This window comes from Centruroides sculpturatus, unplaced genomic scaffold (assembly GCF_000671375.1).
Source record: "Centruroides sculpturatus isolate CEXI.00-Female unplaced genomic scaffold, Cexi_2.0 scaffold326, whole genome shotgun sequence".
Taxonomy (NCBI): domain Eukaryota; kingdom Metazoa; phylum Arthropoda; class Arachnida; order Scorpiones; family Buthidae; genus Centruroides; species Centruroides sculpturatus.
In genome coordinates, this window is record NW_019384563.1 from 20,778 (window position 1) to 43,780 (window position 23,003).

A 23,003-nucleotide genomic window follows, 5' to 3' on the forward strand; every position below is an offset into this window, starting at 1 on the left:
CGGCAGTTTTTGTACCTGTAATGTTTACAGGCATGCTTTTAGAGATTACATTTATCAGGGCCGTGCCGTGCTATGATTCAGAGATGCGGCCGCATCAGGCGGCACCGTGAGGAGGCGGCATAAAAAAACATTTAAGGGGTAGAATTTCAAAGACTTGCATCATACTTAGAAAATATACCGCACGGCCCTGGTAAGATACACCAAATAATAACAATTATAGCCTATATAAGACTAATAATTTATATAAGGGGCTGGAAAAAAACATATAAGGGGCGGCATTTCGAAGACTTGCATCATACTTAAAAAATCTACCGCACTGCCCTGACATTTATCATGCTTACCTGTAACCGCTTAGAAATAAAAAGTAATTATCCTAACACTAGAGAAAGGGTACCGCTCCGTGGACATTAATTAAAAATTGCCACAGGCCAAAAGAAAAAAGAAGACCAAGAAAACCGCCCGCATCGCCATTCTGAGACCAATTAACCACGTTCAGTGATTTTATCCTCGCGCCCCCTACTTTTTTTTTTTTAACTCTTTCTGCTCTGTGGGCACTAAGAGGACCTCTTTTAGCAAGCCCATTATGGATTCGGCCAGGCCTACAATGGGGTGGTCGGGTGGTGAGGGACGCCGACATATCCGGACGGACCACCCCCGAAAAATTCCTGGAGATTTTTCCACCCGTCCGGACTCGAACCCAAATTCCTCAGAAAAGTAGGCTGTCACCTTGACTGCTCGGCCATCCGGTCGCCAAACTCAGCCCCTACTGGGCACTGGAACCCCAATTATCATTTTTCTCCCGGGTCGGTTTTTTCCCATAAACTCTCTACCGTTACAGAATGGGTTACTTTATTTTCCGCAATAACATATTTTTTCTCGCGATTTTCTCATCACTTCCTTCGTCTTATTTCGATTGTTTTTCCTCGTTTACGTAAAACGTTCTCATATTTTTTTTTATAGAAACAATTCCTTTTAATATTATCGTATTAATACTTGAATGAGAAAATAAATATTGCAACCGAGATCCCGAGAAGATATTCATCTATTCGTTTTATTAAAAATTTATCCAGGTGATAATTTCGTCGAGGAAATTTACGGGAGTATTCTCCATCGACCGGCTGGCAACACTACGTGGCACGTCTAGCGGTTGATAATGGAGAAAATGGCGACTCTCACGATGTAAATTCTTTTGTGTGATCCGCAGAAACATAGTTGTAGTCGGCTAGGAGTTTAACTTATTCCAATTCCTGTGATGTTTATCCATTGGAGAAAATAAGCCGAAGTCGGAAATGTGTGATATATGTACGGAGGTCATCGAATTCCTAGAGAAATGTTAGTGTTTTCTGCAGTCTTTCGCACTCGTACTGCCCATTATTATTTAGTCGGACCGTTTCGCCGCCCGCTAATTCCGCCGCTTCCAACCCTCGCGGACCCGTTCTTTCCGCGCATTCCTCTCCGGACGGTGCTCGCTTCCACCGTGTAGGCCCACCGACGGGGGCCTTTTGCTCTCCACGAATTCTCCTCTCCTTAAAACTTTAGTTTCGTTTTCGTCATCACTTTCGCTCTCGCGTCGAATCTCTGATTTACCTTTCTGAGTTTTCTCCCAGATGCTGAGGTCCGGCTTCCGCCTCATATTAGACGTGTGAATTGTGAGCTGCTCCGGTCCGGCCGAGGCGTTGTAAAACTCTGTGGCCTGGAAGTTTGGCCGGGACCATGGGACATTCAAAATTAAGTGCGTTTCATTGTGGTTTGGAGATTGGGGTGCGATCTGGATTGTTCTTTGGTCTCTGGGAGCCGAAAACTGACAAGATGTGCTGTTCGATGGCTTCGGCCTTCGGCCGATGTTTCAGTTACTCGTGGGAAAATCTGTTTCTTCTTGGATTGCAAAGAGATGCTTCTGAATATTTAAAGTGATATTAGCATTTTGTTGTTGGTGTCTTATTTCTTGCACCATAAAACTTTGGTGGTTTCGATTATTTTCTGTTTCTGATTTTTCTGCTTGTTTTAAACCCTTGTTTCTTTGTGCTGTTTCCTTAATTCTTGTTAGATGAAATGAATTTGTCGGTGGGCCAGTTATGTGTGTGGGGAGCACTGTCAATAGATAGATATTTAAATTCATTAATTATTGTCAAAATGTATAATTTGGCACTTTTTGTAAAATTTTTAGTTATTTCATATATTAATACAATGTTTTGGTTGAAGGAGTATACAAACAAAACTTTAAAAAAAAAAAAATAGAAAATTCACAAAATAACTAATGATTATTTTATATAATACTTAGTTATTTTGTGAATTTTCTACTAGGAATGTAGTTTTACTGAATATGGTATATTTGGCCCAGTCATATTTAAATTATTTGATTATTTGCCAACCAAATATTTAAAATTTATAAATTAAGCAATACATTTTTGCTTTAAATGATGATAACAAAAACACTAAATTTTAGAAATGAAAATATATTATTGCCATGACATTTTTGAATGTAGAAAAATGATACAGCTGGATTGTTATTGAACTATGCTATGGCTAATTAATGTAAGTGACTAATATGGTGATGGCTTCTAAATAAATTGATCTGAAAGTGAAGATTGGACAAAATTTCAGGTGGAAGTTTTGGGTTTGGATCCCACTCTGGACCAATCTTTTCTTCCAAAATATTTTAAATTAAATTTTTATTTCTGATGATTAAATGTAACATGGGATGGAGACTTAACTGCTGATCCCTAGTCAAAATTACTTAGTATCTTAATAATTAATGGACCATAGCTTATAAGGATAATTAATAAGAATCTGACTGTATTGTTGATCATTAACATATGTTAGGTTGGTTTTATTTAAGGATTCAGTCATTAAAAATTTCCTTTTAAATCTATCCTTTCAAAACTGATTCCCAATGGGTCGATACAGATCCCCTGGGAGTCAGTGGAATTTTGAAAAGGATCAGTTGAGGGTCAGTAGAAAAATCAAATACTTATTCAAATACTTATTGAAATTTTGTTTTGAGAATTTCAAATAATGGCAAATTATGTGGAAAATTGATTAACTGATTTAATAAGTTGCTTGATGTACAGGTGAAAGGTATTATGCAAAATCTTGGGAAATAAAAATTTTAAGGGGGGTCAATTAAAAAGAAAAGTTTCTATAGAAGGGTATATTGAAGAAAAAGGTTGGGAACCTCTGTTTTAAGATATTTGTTTTTCATTGATAAATTAGCATTTATTGAAATCTGTAAGTAATAAATTTATTCTTAATTATTATGATATGTTTTGTTACCATTAATTATCATTAAACTGATAATTAATGGTAACAAAACATTATATCATTGTAAAGTTTTAAACAACTTCACAATGAAAATCTGCATGTATAGATTATTTCTCTCAATAAAGTAATTTTTGACTAAATTTAGACTTTTTTCATTTTAATAAAGTTAAATATAATTTAACAATGTTTTCAATATAGAAGTAGAATTAACAAACTGTTTTAATTAGTTTTGTCTTGATAGAATTAATTGATGTTTCTGGTTTCTTGTGCTTTGAAACTTTCTGCCGGTAATCAATTACATTTTTCCACATTTGTAAATTTAACAAAATACCAAGAGTTTATAAGAACATACTAATAGAATGACTGAGTCTTAAACTGGATTCAGTTTCAAAATATTTCAACACACACTGATTTTCCAGTAACAAAAATCTTTGAAAGCAATCAGTGCACTCCAATTCTCAACTATTATCAAATAAGACTGCTTTATCCAGAGATACTTAAACAAAAATTTCTTTTAATAGCAAACATTAACATTTCTAGTCATTTTAAATGACCATTTTCAGGTGATTTCAAAATAAAAATAGAAAATAAGTTTTTATTTTGGGATTGCTGGAAGATGGCCATTTAAAATGATGGAAACGTTAATGTTTACTATTAAAAGAAATTCTGTTGTTGGAAAATCAAGGTATGTTGACATCTTTTGAATATTTATTATGATATTGACTTATATATTTTATTAGTAACTAGATCTGCATTTGATTACAAAAATGCTATTATGAAAATACATCCTTGATGTAGAAAAATATTAATGGCAACATAACTAATAACAATTTGTCATTATGTTAGTTATAAGATTTTAATGGACAATGTTTGGCTAGTTACATGGTTGTTGTTTCAGATGTTAAATAACATTGATAGAAAAATTTAATAGAATAAGATGCCAAGCCATTATGAATAAATACAAAACATTACAAATAATGCAAATTCAACTGATTACAGATGGAGCAATAAATACATCTACCAAAAAGCCTTAATTCCAGCAAGGTTTAATGTGAAACAAAAACTTTCAGAGTAACATTTTTCATTAGTTTCAGGTTTGTACATTTGATGATGCATTCCATCATTGAATGTATGAACCTGAAGCTGATTTCCATTTGCAGATTGAAAATGTTAGTCTAAAAGCTTTTATTTCGCATTAAACCTCAATGGAAAAGGTTCTTTTGTAGATATATTTATTGCTGTTTTGAGTTATTCCAGTTTCCCAATTGGCATTGGAACTCAGAGTATTGGGCTAAGTTTTAGGAACATTTTCAAAAAAATTTTTTTTACATTTATAAATTTGACTATTTATTCCTATCTATTAGTATTGCTCTTTTCTAAACTACACTTTTATAAAATAATCACTCAAAAACCTATTAATGCAATATATATAACATTATTCTAATGTTTTCAATTGTTTTAAACAATCTTCAGGAAAACATTCCAATGAGAACGAATGCCTGTTTTTTTTTGTTAAAAGCAGTTAGACATTTGTTATTATTGAATGTTTTTCCTGAAGATTGTTTAAAACAATTGAAAATGTTAGAATAAAGTTATATATACTGCATTAAAAGATTTTTGAGATTATTTCATAAATTTTGACATTTTTAATGCTTAAGATGTTGAATCTTTGCCAATTGTTTGGAAATTTCTCATCAAATAATATATAAGCATGCTTTAGCTCTGCAAATATTAAATTACTTTATACTTATTGTTTATAAATTTATTATTACCTTGTATGGTTTATTTTATGTTGTTTTTTTTTGCATTATTTACAATGTATTTGTTATATTCTGTTGAATTTGTAGGATCAGTTAAAGGTGTTATCACTTTTAACTGATTAAATAAAATATTATTACTTGTTAAAAATCAGTTTGGAATTTATAACTAACAAGTTTAATATTTAATAGAACTTATCAGTATTTAAATTTTGTTTTTGAAAATGTTGGAAAAAGCAATTTAAAAGTATGTAGTCAAAAAAATTTTAACAAATTGATCTCTGTTAAACAGTGTTGGAATGTGAAAGAATGTGTGAATGGAAATTTAGGAATTATTATACTCCATCTCAATAAACGTACATCCAAAATGGTGTATAATTAATTTTCACTTATTAACTTTCAGTTAAATGATTTCGGATTTCATTTGTCCATCTTCAGAGTTGATTTTTAGTTTTGAATTTTTTGAATTTTTCCATTGACTGCCATTGCAACTACAGTTCTTTGTACGGGTTTCAAACTAATGTTCCAATTGGAATATTATAATTCAAATGAAAAAAATGAGTATTGTATTTCCTTTCCTTAAATGGCTTTTTTTTTAATTTATAATTTCCAAACAAATTTATTTGATTTTTATAAATAATTGAGACCGACTACTAATTTTCTTTTATCTCTCATTTTATACATCATATAAAGATAGAGAGATGAGAGGGAAAATATTTAATTAAATGAAATACTTGGTGATGTTTTTTTTTTAAATTTGAATTGTGGTATTCCAATTGGAACATTTGTTTAAAACCTGTAAATAGAATTGTGGTTCTAAGGTAAGTTGGTGGAAGAATTCAGAAAGTGCTTAGTTGAAATTTAGTAAGTGGAAAAATAGACTCTCTAATTCTTACTTTCGTTCTTTGTTAAAGATAAACTTGACCGAAAAACTGAACAAAGAAATTAAACCTCTTAAATTTGAGAACATAAAATTTTGTTTTTTCTCCAACATAACAACTAATTTTAGAATGTTGGTTGGATCTTAAGGATGACTTGAAAACAGTTGAACATGTCTATTTTTATATAAATTTTTCGGTTTTGAATATTTTTATTTCTTTTTGATTTCTCTTTTCTTTAAAATGAATGGTTCTTTTAATAATTTGCTTTTTTCCTTACATTTATTATTATGTAACCAATGAACTTATTTTCCTTTTTGAGTTTTAATAAAAAAAAATAGTAATTGCTAAAATTTTCTTTCTTTCAGAAGTTGCAATTGAATTGAATTGTAACATTTCAGGACAGAAGGCCCATTGTCAGAATATTTACTGTGTTTGCATATCCAAAATTGTATTAAATAAAGTTGCAATTTGGAAAGGTTTGAAAGTTTGGTATGTGACAGTCAAATCAACGACAAAATTACTTTGAAAATATACATAATACCTTTAATTTGATATCATTTGGGGCAGAGATATTTCAGATTATTATTATTTTTTGACTGCTATAGAGATTATTAGCTTTGTACCTGTTTATTCAATAATTCTAATTGTTCATAAAATAAATTTTATTAGTTTATCAAATTTTTTCTACAAGTATGACAAATAATAGCTAGGTTGAGGCCAAAGTTTTAAACGCGGTAATGTGTTCCGTGCCACTTTCCTGTAAGCCTAGAAGTTTGTCAATGGTGTTTGGATAGTCAGTGGAATCATGTTCTACATTCCAAACACCGTTGTCAAACTTCTAGGCTTACAGGAAAGCGGCACTGAATGTCCAATGTACAAGTTTTCACGTTTAAAACTTCGGCCTCAACTTGCTAATACTAAACAAAAAATGGCACACTTAAAATGGAACTATATAATCAACTAACTGACACCTAAATGCAAATTCCAGCACATAATAAACAAAGAAATTTTAATGTTGAAACGTTTATGGCCATGTTATAGAGGCCTCTAAAAGATTTCGTTTTTCGTAAACATTTCAACATTAAAATTTCTTTGTTTATTATGTACTGGAATTTGCATTTAGGTGTCAGTTAGTTTAAATAATACTAAATATGGTATTGTCTTAAAAATTACAAATCAATGTTTAATATAATCATCTCAAATTCCTCATTGGAAGTGGATCAGTTATAAAATAGAGAAAGTGAATGTCCATGTTTTTTGATGTGAATTTACTGTCTTAATTAAATATAAATAATGCTTAAAAATGTTTAAAAACCACCAGTTTGTACAAATTTTTAGATTTCTCAAAATTGCAAGATTTTAAATCACAACACTGACACCCAATAACCAGCAAGAGGAACAAAAATTTTACTGTAACTAATGTTTTCTTCCATGTTTAATGGACATTGTGAGGTTTAACTGATAGAATATATAAAGGAACAACAAAAAAATTAAAATCTTAGGACAACATTTTTAAAGTACAGATCAAGCATGTGTAGAGTTGTGCATGTCAGAGATGAAATATTATTGCAGGAAATTAGGCTAGCTTAGATAGTGCTCTCCTGAAGAAATTTTAGTCTGTCTCCTTCCTTTTTGGTGGTTGTTGGAGTTAGTGGTATGATTTATTTATGTACCAGTATTTTGACAATTGATAGTGACAATTGACAACATTGCAACTTTTGTAAGTATATTCAAACAGAAAAGATGTCAAACAAAAAACTTTGTAATTATATACAGGATTCCTTTTAATTAAATTTCATATACTATATTAAAAATATAAAACTGTAAAATTATAATTTGAGAAGATAAAGTTCATTTTGAAAAACTAAGAAATCTTTTAAACTAACAAATAGTTACTATATTAATTATTAATGAAATGTAATAATAATTTCATGTACGTTTTATGTTAAATATTATCTTAAATTACAAGAAAATTGTGATTATTTATGAAATCTTAGATGTTTCGGTTATAATTTCTGTTGCTGAGTTGATCATGTCCAGAAAGTTATTAGTTATATTGAAGTATGGAATACTCTTTTCTGTCAAATGCAGTGCTTATCTTCTGGAAAATGAATTATTACAACTGTAGTTACTATTAAAAAAGTCTTATGGGTACTTATGGGTTAAGAGGAAGCCAGTCGGAAATAGCGATCAAAGTTGCGTTTTTTAATAAAAATAACAAGACTAATAAATTTAAATCTAAAAAGAAGAAAATTTACTGATAAGGTTGTAAAAATAAAAAAAAATAAAAACAATTAGGATAATTATAGACATCACCTGTTTGCTATATTTGCCATATACTCTACAAAACAATTTCCATATTCTAGTTGTTTATTATTAGAATGTGTGAAATTTTGCTATATCCTTATAAATGGTGGAGAGTGGCTATTTTTATTATTTTATTGCATGTAATAATAATTTTTTCTGTTTTTAAGTAGTTACTTTACTCTTTTATCTTGTAATCGTCTATGCTTTATCTGTAATTTTTATGATTGGCTTATGATGAAATTCCTTTGTAAGTGGACTATTTGCAATTTGCTATCATCTACTTGGAATTTTACCATCCATCTTGGAATTTTATTGGCACTAACAGTAAGAATTATTCTGGACATTTTCAATTTTCATTTTTAGAAAACCACCATGTAAATAGAATTTTATATTTATTAAATTATGCTTTAAAGTTAAGTCAGAAAACAACATCCTTTTTGTTTTTTATTTTAAAAAGAAACTAATAAGCATGATAGTGAAGATATCAAATCAACAATACAATCATCAGTTACCCAATTGTAGAGAAACTTAATTAACCGTATAGGTTTTGCCTTCTTTATAACCTCTCTTAAATGCTCTTCAATATAAGTATACATGGATTATCTATGAATATGGAAATACAATTTTCTAACTATTAATTTGCACAGATCTCCAGAAGGTGTTTTCCCTATCTGGAGATCTGTGCAAACCCCTCCATTAGAACCCCTTTTTTTTGAAGATAGGGGGCTACCCATTGAAATCCCAAATTTATCTGGAGATCTGTGTGAATTTGAATTAATAATTAATATTTGAGAGCCAGATCTTAGAAAACTTCACTATGGAAATACAATTTGTGTGATGTAAGTACAGTAATACCTTGACTTATGCTACCCCAACTTACGTGGACCCGGAGTTACATGACTTTCAGATCTCGTTGATTTGTCTTATGTTTGAGGGCCACGCAGCTTTTGATTACTCACTCCCCCCACACTATTGTTCAGCTTACATGTTCAGACGTGTCGCACGGAATCAACACATAGCTACAATTTATTTTGTGTTATTTATTTCTGTGTTTATTATATCTAGGGAGATTTGAGAGACTATGTGGTGATTTCTTGTAACCGTGAACGAATCAAAAGACAAGATAAGATTAACAAGAACATTTATTAGCTTACGTACATCTGACTTGGATTTTACACAAATTGCGAAATTATACCCGACTTACGCGAATTCGACTTACATGGTTATCGCTTGGTCCCACCTATCGCGTAAGTTTGGGGTATTACTGTATATTGTAGTATCAAAGTGGAGAATGTAAAATAGAGTATGTGAATATTACAAATATTTTGGAATTGAAACCAAGATGGGAGAGAGAATTGAGCAATAGGAAACAGAAAAAAACAAGGAAAGGCACCAAGGAATCTAATAGAATGCCATCTCAAAAAAAAGAAAGAAAAAATGGAATATATATAAAAAAATTATAGTGAGAGTTTGTATTACATAGAGCTAAAATGCAGGAAATATCAAAAAGATTAAAGGAATCTGGCTAAGTACAGCTGAAATGGATGCACTGACAAGATTATGTAGCTTATTATTCATGCACAAAATAAAAAATGAAAAAATTTAAAGAAGTGATGTACATAAAGAAATCAGTTGATGAAAAAATAGACAGTTAAAATGATGTGGTTATATGAGAATACAAATGCCAATGAAGGCCTTGGAAGAGTTAGACCAAGAAAGATCTGGAAACATGGGTGTCTGCAGAAAATTTTCCAGGGAGCAAAGCTTAGAGACAAATAATACATCAGTAAATCTTTATTTAATTATTTTGGATATTTTTCACAAGTAGATTATAGAATACAAAAAGACCTTTGTATTCTATAATCTTTGTCCTTGATCATGGAATACTTTGTCTTTTTGTACTAATGTATTGCATTAGTACAAAAAGAAAAAAAATATTTCATGATCAAAGGTGTAAGGCTATGTAATTCAATCATTTTTATGATTATAATTTGTGGAATTTTTATTTGATCCAGGGGAGAGCAAGTGCTCCATATGCCCCTCTGCAGGCACCCATGCCTGGGAAGAAGGTAATGAAAAATGGATGAGGACAAAGACATTAAGGGAGAAATATGTATGAATAGAACAATATAGAAAAACTGTCTGAAAATTAGAAGATTTATAGAAAATATATATATGTGCATTTTGTAGAGAAGGTGTTGTCTTTACAATGTAAGAGAGAATTTCATAATATTGCACAATATTTTTATTGTTTGATCCATCCAGCTGCTACTACATTCCACCTGGCTAGTAAAAATTTCTGAGGTATCCTTCTTTTCAGTTGTTTATAATCTGATTGCAACATGTAGCTATTAGTAGCTTCTTAGCAATTCATTTGTGTAGGTTCTTGGTATTGGTTGTTATCAGCATAAATTTATTCCATTTTAATTGTGCTTTTGTGTTACTAAGTATTTCTTGTGGTAATGTAGCAATTGATTTCCTTTTTATATCTGAGTTTGCTTATTGATTCTGTTTTTTAAGATTCTGTACATGCTTCCTACATATCATTTTTAGGTCTTGTGCACTTTAATAATTTGCCTCTTTGAGGGAATTTTATAAATTCTTAGATTCTGGCACAAACAATTCTTAGAAAGGACTTTTATTTGTGAAGGGATTTGTTTATTGTCTATATAGATTCATGAATGAAGCTTCTCATCTCTTGAATATAATTAGCACTTATACCACAGATTACCAGTAAATGAATGTGATATAACTTATTATTTTCATGTTTATGACACATTTGTTTTAGAAAAACAATCAGGAATATATGACGACAGGCATATATTCTTTTGCATAGACTTAATGTTGGAAGACAGTGCTTATGCCATCCGTAGAGGATATTTCTTTTCATTTGGATCCAGTGTGTATATTTAGTGTTTCCTTTGATAATGCCATTGTCTTTCTACCTTCAGAATCATTTGATCTGTGTTCTTGAATTTTTATTTCTGTACTTTGTACTGTCTACATAGAATTTTACATCATTTTACAACTTACCTATCATATATATACACTTAGCTTAAAATTGTCACAATGCTTTTTTCTAGTATAAAAGAAACAAAATACAAATGATGATACTGGAAAGCAACACATCATCAAAAAATTTTTGAATAACTGGGCAAAACAAGCAAGGTTGGGCTGATGGAGAGTGACGCTAGCAGTGGTTGGGATTTTTGTTAAATTACTGTTATATAACTTTGAACTTGATCTGATTCACAGTTATATAATAACTATCAAATATTTGATAGTTTATCTATGTATGTATATATTACATGTTCAGTATTAGCTTTTTCAGCTAATTATGTGTGGCTGATACTGAATGTATATAAATCATTTCAAAGTGTTATAAAGTGTTGTTATAATCATATAAATTAATTTAATAATTATGATGATTTATAAGTTATACTTAAATTTAAATAAATTTACTTTTAATTTAATTATATTTTAGATGAAAGTGAAACTCAGAAGTCACAACTGCAACCTCTGTCAAAACCAGAAATATCAATATTATGTAGTTATGTTCAAGCTTGGACTCAAAGGTAATTAAAAGTATTTTTGAAAATGTTTCTCTGTTCTCTAAGTTAAAATTTTAAAGGTAGTCTTTGAATTATTAATTTCACTTATTGCATTTTTATCAGATTACTTATTAGTGTTAAAAAGAAATGTTTCAGAATATGTCAACTCCATGCATTATGAGAAGAAACACAAATTCTAAGATGATTGTTGGAGTCTCTGCTTTTATTTGCTTAAATATTTTTTGAGACTTTTCCATTCCATCATCAGACCTGCAAATTTTGAATGAGAACATTTGTATGTTTCTATTGTGTTAAATAATCATTTGAGATTTAGAATTTCTTCAGAATGCTCAATGGAAGTATATTGTCATCAGGGAGGCAGGTCATAAGCATCAATGAGTCAACTGTAAGGGAGGAGAAAAATTTCTCTCTGCTTGCTTATGGGAGAACCTTAATTATTTGTGTGAATGAGTGTCTTCTGAACTTATTCAAACCAATGTATTTTGAGCTTTTCCTCATATAAAAGTGTTTTATATGAGGAATAATGCTGCTAAATTGCAAATATAACATTTTCATGTATAATTGAAAGACTAGGTGTATACAACTATTTGAAAGTATATCTGTACAGCATAAGGGGCAAAGTATCATACATCTATTGCAACAGGGCTTGCAATGGATGTATGATACTTTGCCTAGTCACACACCATTTAGTGGGAGTTTTTGTCATGCCAATATCATGATTTGTGCAGACTTGATACTTGCAACTTTTTGTCTGTCCTGTAATTATATGACAATTCTTGTTCTAACTTAAGATTTAAATATTCTGGGTCTGATGATGGGATGCAGAAATCGTGTAAAACATTTAATGAAATAAAAAAACTATTTGTGTTTTTCCTAATAAGAAATAGATTATTTAACAATTAACATTTATTTAATAAGTAAGGTTTTAAATAAATAAAAAGAAAAAACAAAAATAATACTAATTAAGGAAACTAAGAATGTAATTAAGAGAGATGTTTTTAGTCTTTATTTTAACCCATCATCAGCTCTTTCAAAAAAAATCTCTTATTTAGAATGCAGAATACACACAACATTCCATGGACCATTTCAAATATTTAACTTTGTAAAAATTTTTTGCATTTAAAAAATTGCAGGAAAATATGGGATAAAATGACAAATAGGAATAAAAATAGAAATTTATTTACTTTCATTTCTGTTTGTTTATATTATAAAACTGGAAAGTTTCTAATTATTCTGTTGTAGGTTGTATGCCCAATGATCCCAATAACTGCTTCCATATTCTGAAGTTTGCAAGTTTTAGGTTTATAACCTTGTCATTTTTGTTGAACTAATAAAGACAGTTTTGGTTCCGCTTAATTAGGCCACCGGTTAGTTGTGACAGCGTTTAATTGGGCCAAATCTCAAAGAACGGAAACTAAACTAATAAATTAATACATAATTTAAATGCTTAATTGGAACAACTTTTTGCTTAATTGAGAGTAGTAGAAAAATGAATTTAGCAGTTTTTGATATACTTTCAGAAGAGCCTTAAAATATGTCAACAGTATGTACACTAATGACTTGTAGACCTAACAGTTGGGGGAACAAAGCAATTTTGTCTTTAGCTCTGGTGGATTGTTTTTTTTCTGGAGGGGGAGGTCTGCATAGTGGGACAGATCACACCGGCATCCTGTTCTGGATTGGACCAAACGATCCCTTTCAAAGTGACAAAGACTCCTGGACAATTTTTTGAGGTCTCAACTGAAGTTGGAAGACAGAGCTAGAGTTCCCTTGGAAGGTGTTGTGTGCATGATTACATTTAGACTTGGACAGCAGCCATTCGATTGTTGGGACCAGCATCTGGAGATGGTGGATTCTATAGACACTCCCGGCAAAGTGGCCCATCTCCTGGTAAAAGAAACTGTGCTCAAAGAAAGGCCTTAAAGTGACTTTTGGACAAACTTGGACATGTTTTAACTAAAAAGGGAGAAAGGATCAATCCATTCCTGATCGAACAGTCAACCCTTGTGTATGTCACTACTAACATTTGGCAACACTAGCGTGATGCGAATCAGTTATCTATCGTCGTGAGTCTGGCAAATTTATAGTAAAATATTTTAGGTACCTAATTATTTTTTTATCTACTTATTTATTTAACTACATATTACATATTTTAGAATTTATTATTAGTTTGTTTAATTGGGGAAGTTGCTTCCCCAATTAAACAAACTTAATTGGGCTAAATGAATTAGTCCCAATTAAAGTGGAATCGACTGTATATTGTATTCCAGTTTTTGAGCTATGAAATAAAGTTATGTTCTTTAATAATGTGGGGATGATTCAACAGGATTTAACACTGATCACAGACCTACTAAGCTAAAGATATACTAGTTAAGGTGGTGACTTTACTAATTGATGTGAAATGTTTGTTCATTTTACAACCAATTGATGTATACTGTACTTTTGGTGTATGGCTGGAACAAACTGTAATTTTTAGCCATTGCACTTATTGCATCTAAGATGGGTGGGTGTCAGAGGCATTCAAGTTTGTAGAGGAGATAATTGAGATAACCAGCTTTTCTGAAAGCCATGCATATTTGCTATGTTTCTTATATATAAAATTTCATTCATACTAACTTTGTCTTCATCAGTTTTTACGTTCACTGATTAGCTTCACATCTGAGATAGAATAATCAATATTGGATTGATCATGTAAGTTTTCAAGTTCTGCTAATAATTGCTCACTGGAATTGCTTTTATGATGAGCCAATACATTTTGCTGCTAAACAAACAGAATGAGTTAACAAAAACACGTTAACACAGATAGATAAAAGTGAGTGCACTAAACATTTCCAACATTTATTTCAATAAGCAGAGCATGCTATGACCATTCTAGTGTTAACTATATGGATAGTCTAAACTTGCTTTTATTCATTTATTGCAACTTTTAATTTAAAGCATTAATATTGTAATTTAATTCTGTATTTTATATATTTGATTGTAAATTATATATTTCATTACGAACATTTTTATTTTGTGTAGGCAGTGCACTTGCTGTTATAAAGATCCAAAAAACTTTGACAGATTTAATTCTGTTATACAAGGACTTATTTTAAGTGTATTAGAAGTTCTTCAGAAATTATTAGAAGAATTGAAAAGTGAAAGTGAAAGAGAAAAATGTGATGAAGAATCAAAAATTGATGATCATTTAATAGAAAACTGTCATAAAGATCTGCTTAACGACAAAGATTCTACAAATGTAGAAAGGAAGATCTCACAGAATAAAGATTTTGTCATCGATTTACCAAAGTTAGTTAATGAAAAAAGTGATAATGATGATGTCAAAAAGGAAGAAATAAATTTGTCCGAGTCTTGGTCGTTGGAAGATAAAGAAAAATTATTACATTTTTCGGCAAAAGTATTCCTTCTTAATTTTCCTTTATATGTTGCATTCAAACACAGTGTTCATTCCAAACTTGAGGTGAGAATATTTTGTTTTTAGAATATTTCTAGTTATAGTTTTTAATATATTACAATGAAATTTAGTTTAAAAATTTTAAGATTTAATTTGATAAAGATTTGAATTATTATTTCTGTCACATTTATAAATCTTAACTTTTTGAATTTGTTTTCGTGTTTTATAACTTGCATATTCTAATGTTAATGACAAATTATTAAAACAAATTTGTAACTAAACAATATTTTTAAGCAGATATAATTTTTATCGGTAAAAATTAGTTACTACATATTTTTACTTTCTTGGCTGTTTTGTATATATTAGCAGGGAAAGTATGGTGATTAGTAAAAAAAATGATTTTTATATATTTGGTCTTGGGACATTGAAATATTGAGAAATGCAAAAAAGTTTAGGGGTTTTTTTCTGTATGTATGTATGTTGGTATGTGGGGGCAGTCACAATTTTTTTTGCCCAGTTTGAATTTTAATAACTCCCGTGCTTTTTGTTGAAAACTTCTGAAATTTTGCAGGGAGGTTTGTATATTAGGGGATCAATATTATTAAATTTTGATGGTTAAAGATTGGGGTAAGGAAATAGAGGGAGGTCATGTGTCATATCTTGAGTGGGGAAGGATTCAATGAAGATTTTACTTATTAGCATTTTAAATTTTTTATAAAACTTGTCTCTACCCTCAACAGTTTTTGTCATTTTATAATAATATAAAAAGTTTTTAAAATAAAATATCATAACAGATGGTGCCACAATTTTTAACTTTTTTGCTGGGAAAGTTACAGAACTTATTACTGGATTTTTTTCATTAGTAATTGCAACAATTTGAAGATATATTTGAATCTGTATATTGAGATCAACAATAATGAGATTAACAGATTGAATGAAAATAAGATAATGCTTGAAATCTGAAATAACATCAAATTATTAAGTAATTTATCAATATGGCTGGAATTAAGTGAGTTAGAAACCATCATATCATCTAATAAAATATATTTGTGTCTAAAAAATAATCATAATTGCCCAAAAGGTAGAGAGCATAAAGTAAACAAAAGGTAGAAGTGCATCTAGGTAGCCTGTATGGTATCACTTCTGGAATCGCAACAACATGCATGCTTTGAAAGTTAATCTAAGTGTCGTCATCTTTAGTTTACAAGATTTCTAATGTCATTTCAGATCTAGATTAATTTCCTAACATTTTATAACTTTGTTAAGAGTAATTTAATTATTCAGGTTCAAAAAGTTATATATTGTTGTTTGAATCATTGTTTTCGAAGTTTACATTTTATATTTTGTCGTTTATTGTTGTAATGGCGGAGTTTGGAAAACATCAACAATTTTCTTGGCAAAAGTGTACTTCAAGGGACTTTATTCATTTTTTAGTATTGGAATATCCTGAATTTAATTCTGACATAAGAATTTCATCAGTTGTAAATTAAATTATTGAAAGATCATCATTCTGTTTCTTTTAGATATCATAAATGCAAGATGAACAGTTTGTCATTTCAAGTAATTTTTAAATGTAAATTTGGGAAAATTTCTGGGAAAGCTACTTTTTTGTTTATTTGACATCTAATTTGTATAGAATGTATGTTGAGCATCACCTGTATGGATCTGGGTGTGAGTAGTTGAACAGCTGTTGACTGGGCAAATTTCATACAACACATTATGATTGTTTCATAGTGTAATTTTACTGGAATGAAAATTGGATGGCCCTAGAAAGGTTGTCGAAATCAACAAGATTGTTGTGAGCAAAAGGAAAAAAACTAGGAGAATGGTTTGACCTGTTTATTCAGCATATGAGTAAGTTTTATCCAGGAGTGGGATGTGTTTTAGTTTGGAAAGATCCAGATATTGTACTTTCAGCCCTGAAAAAGGTACCAATAAATTCAAAAATCATAAGAATGTGTGAAGAATGTGAAAAAAGTTTCTACAATGGAAAAGGATAAAGTTACGAAAGAATCATCTGAACAATGTTTTTTTACTGAATAAATTGGAGAAAAGGAATTATCAATAGAAATATGTCAACGGTGAGTGAAAGATTTTTTTTCTTTAAATGCCCTAAGTAGCTGCACCAGTTGTCATTTTGACCATAAATGATGTGATGGGATAATTCTCTGAGTGAAAGAGAATTAACTGTAATTTATTTGAGAGTAGTGTTATAATAATAACTTTTGCTGAAGTATGATTACATATTTATTTCATAGTACACAATAAAAGCATGTATGTACACACACAAATAGAGAATTTTCGGCTTTCTTTTGAAAGATTGATTCTGGATTTTCCAATCATTTTCTGTTCTTAAGCTTGATGTTTATTAATTAATGAATATACCATGCTTGTAATGTAAATCACTAAGTTTAAAATATATTCAAAAGAATTGGAATTGGAAGTTGCAGAATTGAAATCAAGAGAAATTTTGGCATGATTCCATCACTAGTAGAAACACACCATTATTGATCATGTCATGAGTCACGGGCAGTGACTCCCCACCAAGTTAAAAAAGTCACTGACTGACTATATATATATATATATACTGGAATAAGTTTCCAATTTTCATGGGTCAGTTTCTTTTCCCTCAAACACTGAAAGTAATTCTGAATATCTGGTTCGAAAGAAAATTGTTTTCTTAGGTAGTGTGCAAAATTTCAAAATTTTCTATAAAGTGGTTGCTGAAATATAAGCAATTGAAAAGTGCAAAAATTGTCAAAAAAAATTGTTTCTTCTTCTCCTTCGTTTTCTTCATCTGGAACTGTAGATGCTTGCATATATATAAAAAAAAAAAAAAACTATTGTATGTTGAAAACTCAAATTTTTAAACTTAAGCCTTTGTTGTTATCAGTGAGGTACTGGCAAAACTTCTGGATAGATATGTCAAAGTTCATGGGGGATTCCCATAGAGCTAATTCAGTTTTATGCCACATCTCAGATGTATTTCACATCTCAGATGTATTTGTTTGGATACAAATAATACAGATAACTAGAAGAAATTACAGTGAAAATAAAAGAATTAATGCATTGCAATTGCATATACCAGTTGCTGTCTATTTTTTTACAGAAAGGTTTCTCACTTTTTGGTCACATTTTACTCATTCTTTCTGTCAAAAAATTCACTTTTCTCACTACTTTTGACTTACTTATGAGCCCTGTAATTTTCATTATCTTTACCTAGAAACATGGAAATTTCAGCAACTTTTCAATGCCAAATTACTTTCCACCCACTCTTATCAATTGTTGGAGTCCAAATTTTATTTTGATTAAATGTTGTTTTGAACTTTTACAGTTTCATTTTTAGATCCATACAAAAACTGAACAAAATGTTTGAATAAAGAACAAATTAATAAATATAGGTTTTAAAATATATTCTATATATTGTAAAAAATATTATTCTAAAAAAATATAAAATAAGTACTAGTAAAAACACAAAAGGCCAATGGAAAGTTAATAATAATGTTTTCTAATTTAAACACCACATTTAGAGATACATCTGTCTTTATTTAAATGGGAGCTGAGCCAATGGCTATCAACAATTATTTGAAGGATAACTATAGTAATTATAAAAGTTTACATCCCACTTTCTATCTTACTATAATTGTAGTTTAACATTACATCTAACTTAGGATATATTTAAGAGAAGCAAGTGGCAGATCCCAAAGCTAAAAGGCAGGGCTAATTCAAAAATTAACAATATTTGAATAATTAAGTACCTATTCTTAACATATGCATTTCAGTTGTATTGCAGATGGTCAGAAAAACTGTTTTCTATCTTGAATGTTTTTAAAAGCAACGTTTTGAAGTTTGAAGAAATTTTAATTGTTTTTTTTTAATGCCAGTGGGAGAGGGCTTAAGCCACTGTAGTTCTCTCATTGGTGGATACAAGAAAAAAAGTAATAAAAAATCTCCCATAATTTTGTCCACCCAGCAATATGCTCATTTTATTTTAAATGTAATGGATCTTCTTCTAAGGAGAGGTTCCTACAGGTTCCATAATTGCAGAAGAATGTGCAGAGTTTTAAGTTTAATAGAATTACCTTTATTTGCTTATTATTGTAGCCTTCAAGTATATAAATGAGTTGCCGGTTATTTAAAATGAAATGGATGATTGGAATGCACAGTAAAATCTGTGAGAGAAAGAACTGTCCTAAGGTAAAAATCTCTGAAAGCTGGAACTAACTTACTTACTTATTGCCATCAAATTTTTCTCACAAAATATCCCATCTAAGATGGACTTGAGAGAAGTGGATGGAACGCTACATGTATTATACTTCAATTATTAATTTTTATTAGTTAAAACATAGTTAAATAATTAGTTTATTAGTTAAATAATTTCATAATTGGTATTAATGAGTTTATAAGCTATTTGTAAAATGTAATATATGTGATTAAGGTCACACAAATTACATTTAATATGATCAATAAGTGTCTAATATTGAACAAGGAAGCAAAGTATATTAACAATTAGTAAACTTTAATAAATAAGACCAAATTTACACACTTGACATTAAGACACATTTAATTTACATATCTATCTGATCCTATGTGCACCAGTGAAGAGTATCTGCTACTTTTAGAATCTTGATAGTGAACCTTGTGACTAAGTGAATGTCATCACGACGGACTACTACTCTAGAGGAAACTTAGAAAATTTTTCAGCAAGTGAAAAGAAAGAAATTTGTTCAATTTTTTGTTTAATCTTAGTAGAAACTTCAGAAAATACTTTTGTTTCCATTCATATTTACCCTGTATTTTACATACACATTCTTTGTCTAAGTCCAGTTTGGTTTTGACACACAGGAAGATTGTATACTTTTACAATCTTTTATTTGAAGCTATGTCTCAAATAAAAGATTGTCTCTGTAACTGAAAATTGTTTTTGGAAGTTATTGGTGTTTTGTAATGATGGAACAAGAAGACAATTTTTTAGCTTCATGTAAATTTTATTTATATGTTTTAATGTAAATACTGTCACCAAGATTTGATTTTAAAGTTTTAAGTTTTTTTACTATTGTTTTTGTTGTAACTCTTAAATCCACGGTACAGATATGTATAAAACTGGTGCTATGGATATTTTGTGCTAATTTTGTTATGATCTTCAGTTTTGGGAAATTAGCCTACAAGATCTTCATTTTACCCATTTATTGTATGGTGGTGTTGTAAAGTTTTTATGCAGTGGACTGAGAAATGGAAGAAGTTTCCAGGAACAAAGTAATGACATCACAGACAGACTACCCATGGAAACAGTTATAGTAAGATACAGTGATACCTCGCTTAATGAGCACCTCATATAACGAGTGATTTTCATAATGAGCAAAAACAAATTGTAAAACCCGACTCGCTTAACGAGTGATGTTTCACATAACAAGTGATGAGGAGAGGGGAAGTCCTGGATTGTGTGCATGCTCCATCAGTCTGTGTTTAGCACTCATTATGCTAGCATCTTAGTGTTGCTTGTGATCACACATTTTTCCAAACTTGTGTTCACACATATTACATATAAACATCAACAGTCATAGCTCGTTATATAATAAACACACCAAAAGATATGCCAAATTCTTGGGCTATGTAAAAGCTATAATTAAATATTAGAAATTAATTAATTTGACTAGAAGTAGGCAGTTATGCTGCCATCTCATATAAAAATAATTATAAATAATTAATTTTTAATTTAAACATTTCTGGAATTTAATTTGGAATTGGTCATTAAATTTATTACAGGATGGCAGCATAACTGTCCACCTTTAGTAAAATTAAATAATTTCTAATATTTAATTATAGCCTTTGCATAGCCCAAGAATTTGGCATATTGTTTGGCATGTTTATCAGACATTATCTGTGATTTTTTTTTTTTTATTTTTTGTTTTCTGCAAATCAAATTCGCATTCCAGTTTGGTTTATTCCATACTAAAAGAAAAGAGGATGATGATTTATGCCCCTTAACGATGTATATTGTATAATTTTCTTTGAATAAATGTTATATGTAAAATATTTGAATATTTTTTTGGCGTGGAATGCATTATTATATTTTATGTTAATTTATATGGGAAAACTTGTTTCGCTTAATAAGTGTTTCGCATTATGAGTAAGATTCTGGAACAAATTATGCTTGTTAAGCAAGGTTCTACTGTATATCAACACTGGGCTGAGCCATGCAGGGTGTGGCCCACTGTGGAGTGACTTACGATCACACTGTGCATTAGGTCTGATGGGCCCTAAAGTAGAGATTGTTGAATGTAGCAATTTAATTGCATATTTACTTAAATCTAGAATGTTTTTCAGCAAATGTTGTTTATTATTTGAATATTTATATTATGACTTGGCCATTAAATGAATTTGTTGGAGGTCAATAAACTGTTTGAACACTTGGAATACCATGGTTAGAATTAGGACTCATTAGCAGTGTAAGAGAATTTTGATTTAAAGTTGAAGGCTTGGACTATTACTTGGAACAATCGGATTGATAAATAAGATCTAAGGTTATTCAGGTGGCTACTTCAGTGACTAGTCTGTTTAGCAATATATGGGATTATCAGAAATTTGACAGCACCAGACACACAAAACACAAGGTCTGATGCTGAACTGAAGCAGTTGTTACAGAACTATTATGAATTGAAACCCTTAGTAATTGCAGAAAGATTTGGCAGCAAGTTTTATTGAGTCAGGAAAAGGATGAATCTATTGTGGCATACATTGTGGAACTGCATCATCTAGCAAGGAAATGTGAATTTGAAGTTTTTCTCAGTGATGATCTATGAGACAAGTTTGTGTGTGTGTTATTTAGCTAACAGACACAAAGAAAGTTGCTTTCAGACAATTGCTTTAGCCTTTATTTCCACCCATAAAGATTGCTCAACAAAGCTGTGGAACATTGCTATGGAAACCATAGCAAAAGATACAACTTTTGTTTGCATGGTTAATGCAAGTCAAGTAAATAAGGTTGGATTGCATAAATGTAATCTTAGAGATTGCAAAAACAATGCTCAAGATGGTATTAATACTGGTCAAGGTTGATTAATAAAGATTGGTCAACCTAAATCTCTAAAATGTTTTTGTTGTAGAGAACCTAATAATTTAGCAATGTGTATGCAAATATAAAGATACAATGTCACAAATGTAAGATAAAATTTGATGAAAATTTGTTCAAAGAAAGATCTCAGATTTTACTAAAAAACATTTGGAAGAGATTGAATTGTTTCCATATGTATTAGAATAAAATACATTTGCTTTACTCAGTTAAAGTGGATATCAAATGCGAATTTTATGTCTGATTTTCATAGCAGACCTTTACATTAATAAAAGTGCATACATTGATTTAATTATTGTTAATGAAGATAAAGTTTTTACTTGGAAGAGATTGATTGATTGTTTTTTAATTACATTGAAAGGTAATTTGTATGGAAACTACTGTTAAAATTATTTCAGTGGAGATAATTAAAATTAATTTTCTTGATATAACTAGCTTTTATAGGGGTGGGGAGTCTGTCAGCAGGAGTTGGTGGTCTAAGAAGTTGACATCTGCAAAATATTTTCCAACTCCAACTCCTTAAATGAATATATTTCATAATTAGAAACAGACTGTTTTTAAGTGCAGGAAGTTTAAAAGAATATGCGAATATGAAGTTAGTTAATTAATCTAAAGGCCCAATACAAATAACTTTTAAATTGAAATTGTCAATGAATTTCATTTACTTGTAATTTTATTAATATTTTCAATAAATTTAACTTATTGTCTTTAGGCAAAAGAGCAAACTTTTATTGTTTTATCCAAAGACAATGAGTTGAT

The 23,003-nt window shown here is 30.1% G+C and overlaps 1 protein-coding gene across 2 annotated transcripts in view; it reads left to right on the plus strand.

The window, feature by feature from the left end:
* The first annotated feature begins 1,115 nt into the window (after positions 1 to 1,115).
* Positions 1,116 to 23,003, plus strand: part of LOC111623994 (ubiquitin carboxyl-terminal hydrolase 34-like) — a 133,760-nt gene continuing 111,872 nt past the window's right edge. For both annotated transcript variants that reach the window (XM_023366760.1, XM_023366761.1), the window contains exons 1-3: positions 1,116 to 1,332; positions 11,691 to 11,781; positions 14,800 to 15,238. In XM_023366760.1, the coding sequence (XP_023222528.1) occupies positions 1,290 to 1,332; positions 11,691 to 11,781; positions 14,800 to 15,238 (573 nt within the window). In that variant the 5' untranslated portion in view covers positions 1,116 to 1,289. The remainder of the gene's footprint in view (positions 1,333 to 11,690; positions 11,782 to 14,799; positions 15,239 to 23,003) is intronic.